The 1,148-nt window shown below is 47.0% G+C and overlaps 1 protein-coding gene across 1 annotated transcript; it reads right to left on the bottom strand.

Moving 5' to 3' along the window:
• Positions 1-557: 557 nt before the first annotated feature.
• EMH_0099620 (uncharacterized protein) lies at positions 558-815 on the bottom strand (the record flags this gene model as incomplete). Its single annotated transcript, XM_038022109.1, has 1 exon — positions 558-815. The coding sequence occupies one exon, from the start codon at positions 813-815 to the stop codon at positions 558-560; it is 258 nt and encodes an 85-aa protein (XP_037877963.1).
• Between the last annotated feature and the right edge of the window lie 333 nt (positions 816-1,148).

Here is a 1,148-nt window from a genome sequence, read left to right on the forward strand (position 1 = left end):
TATATATATTATATATATATTATGTATATATATATATATAAAATAACAAAGTTTGTACATAGGGGGAGACGGTGCGCCCCCCAAAAAGACAAACAAAAAAGGAGACAGAAAAAAGGAGACAAAGAAAAAAGGAGACAGAACAGAAAGGAGACAGAAAGAAAGAAAGAAAGAGACAGAGAGACAAAGAGACAGAGAGAGAAAGAGAGAGACAGAGAGAAAGAAAGAGACAGAAAGAGAAAGAAAGAGAAAGAGACAGGATACACAAATAAAAGGAGACAGGGGAGAAAGGAGACAGAAAAGGAGACAGTTGCTGCTGCGTAAAAACCTTCATATGCATGTCAGTGCTGCTGCTGCTGCTGCTGCTGCTGCTGCTGCTGCTCCTTCTGCTGTTGCGGTTGCTACTGCTGCTGCTCCTACTCCTGCTGCTGCTACCCCTTCTCCTCCTGTGCTGCTGCTGCTGCTGCTGCTGCTGCTGCTGCTGCTGCTGCTGCTGCTGCTGCTGCAGTTGCTGCTGCTGCAGTGAGAGTTGGTTTGTAGCATCGCAAACAAATAAAAATCTACGCACCCCTTTCTGCTGCTGCTGCTGCTGCTGCTGCTGCTGCTGTCTTGCTGCTGCTGTCTTGCTGCTGCTGCTGCATTTGTTGCTGCTGCTGCTGCTGCTGCATTTGTTGCTGCTGCTGCTGCTGCTGCATTTGCTGCTGCTGCTGCTGCTGCTGCTGCTGCTGCTGGATACACAGCACGTATACAGCAGAAAGGAAGAATAGAGGAGACACAAACAAAAACAAAAACAAAAACAAAGAAAGAAAGAGAAACATAAAAAAAGAGAAAAGGAGACAGATGTAATTCGGTGTCTCCTTTATCTCTTTGAGCGGAAGAATATCACCGCCTGCTGCTGCTGCTGCTGCTGCTGCTGCTGCTGCTGCAGTTGCGGTTGCTGCTACTACTGCTGCAGTTGCTGTTGCTGCTGCTGCTGCAGCTGTTGCTGCTGCTGCTGCTGCTGTTGCCGTCGCACCTGCTGCTGCTGCTATTGTTTATGCTGCTACTGTATCTGCTGCTACGGGGGTCGTTCCTCCTCCTGCTGCTGCTGCAGCAGGTAGTATTTGTGTAACAGTATATAAACAAATAAATTATATTTATAAAAAAAGAAA

The sequence above is a fragment of the Eimeria mitis genome, genomic scaffold, assembly GCF_000499745.2.
Source record: "Eimeria mitis Houghton genomic scaffold, Emh_scaff10744, whole genome shotgun sequence".
In the NCBI taxonomy this organism is placed as follows: domain Eukaryota; phylum Apicomplexa; class Conoidasida; order Eucoccidiorida; family Eimeriidae; genus Eimeria; species Eimeria mitis.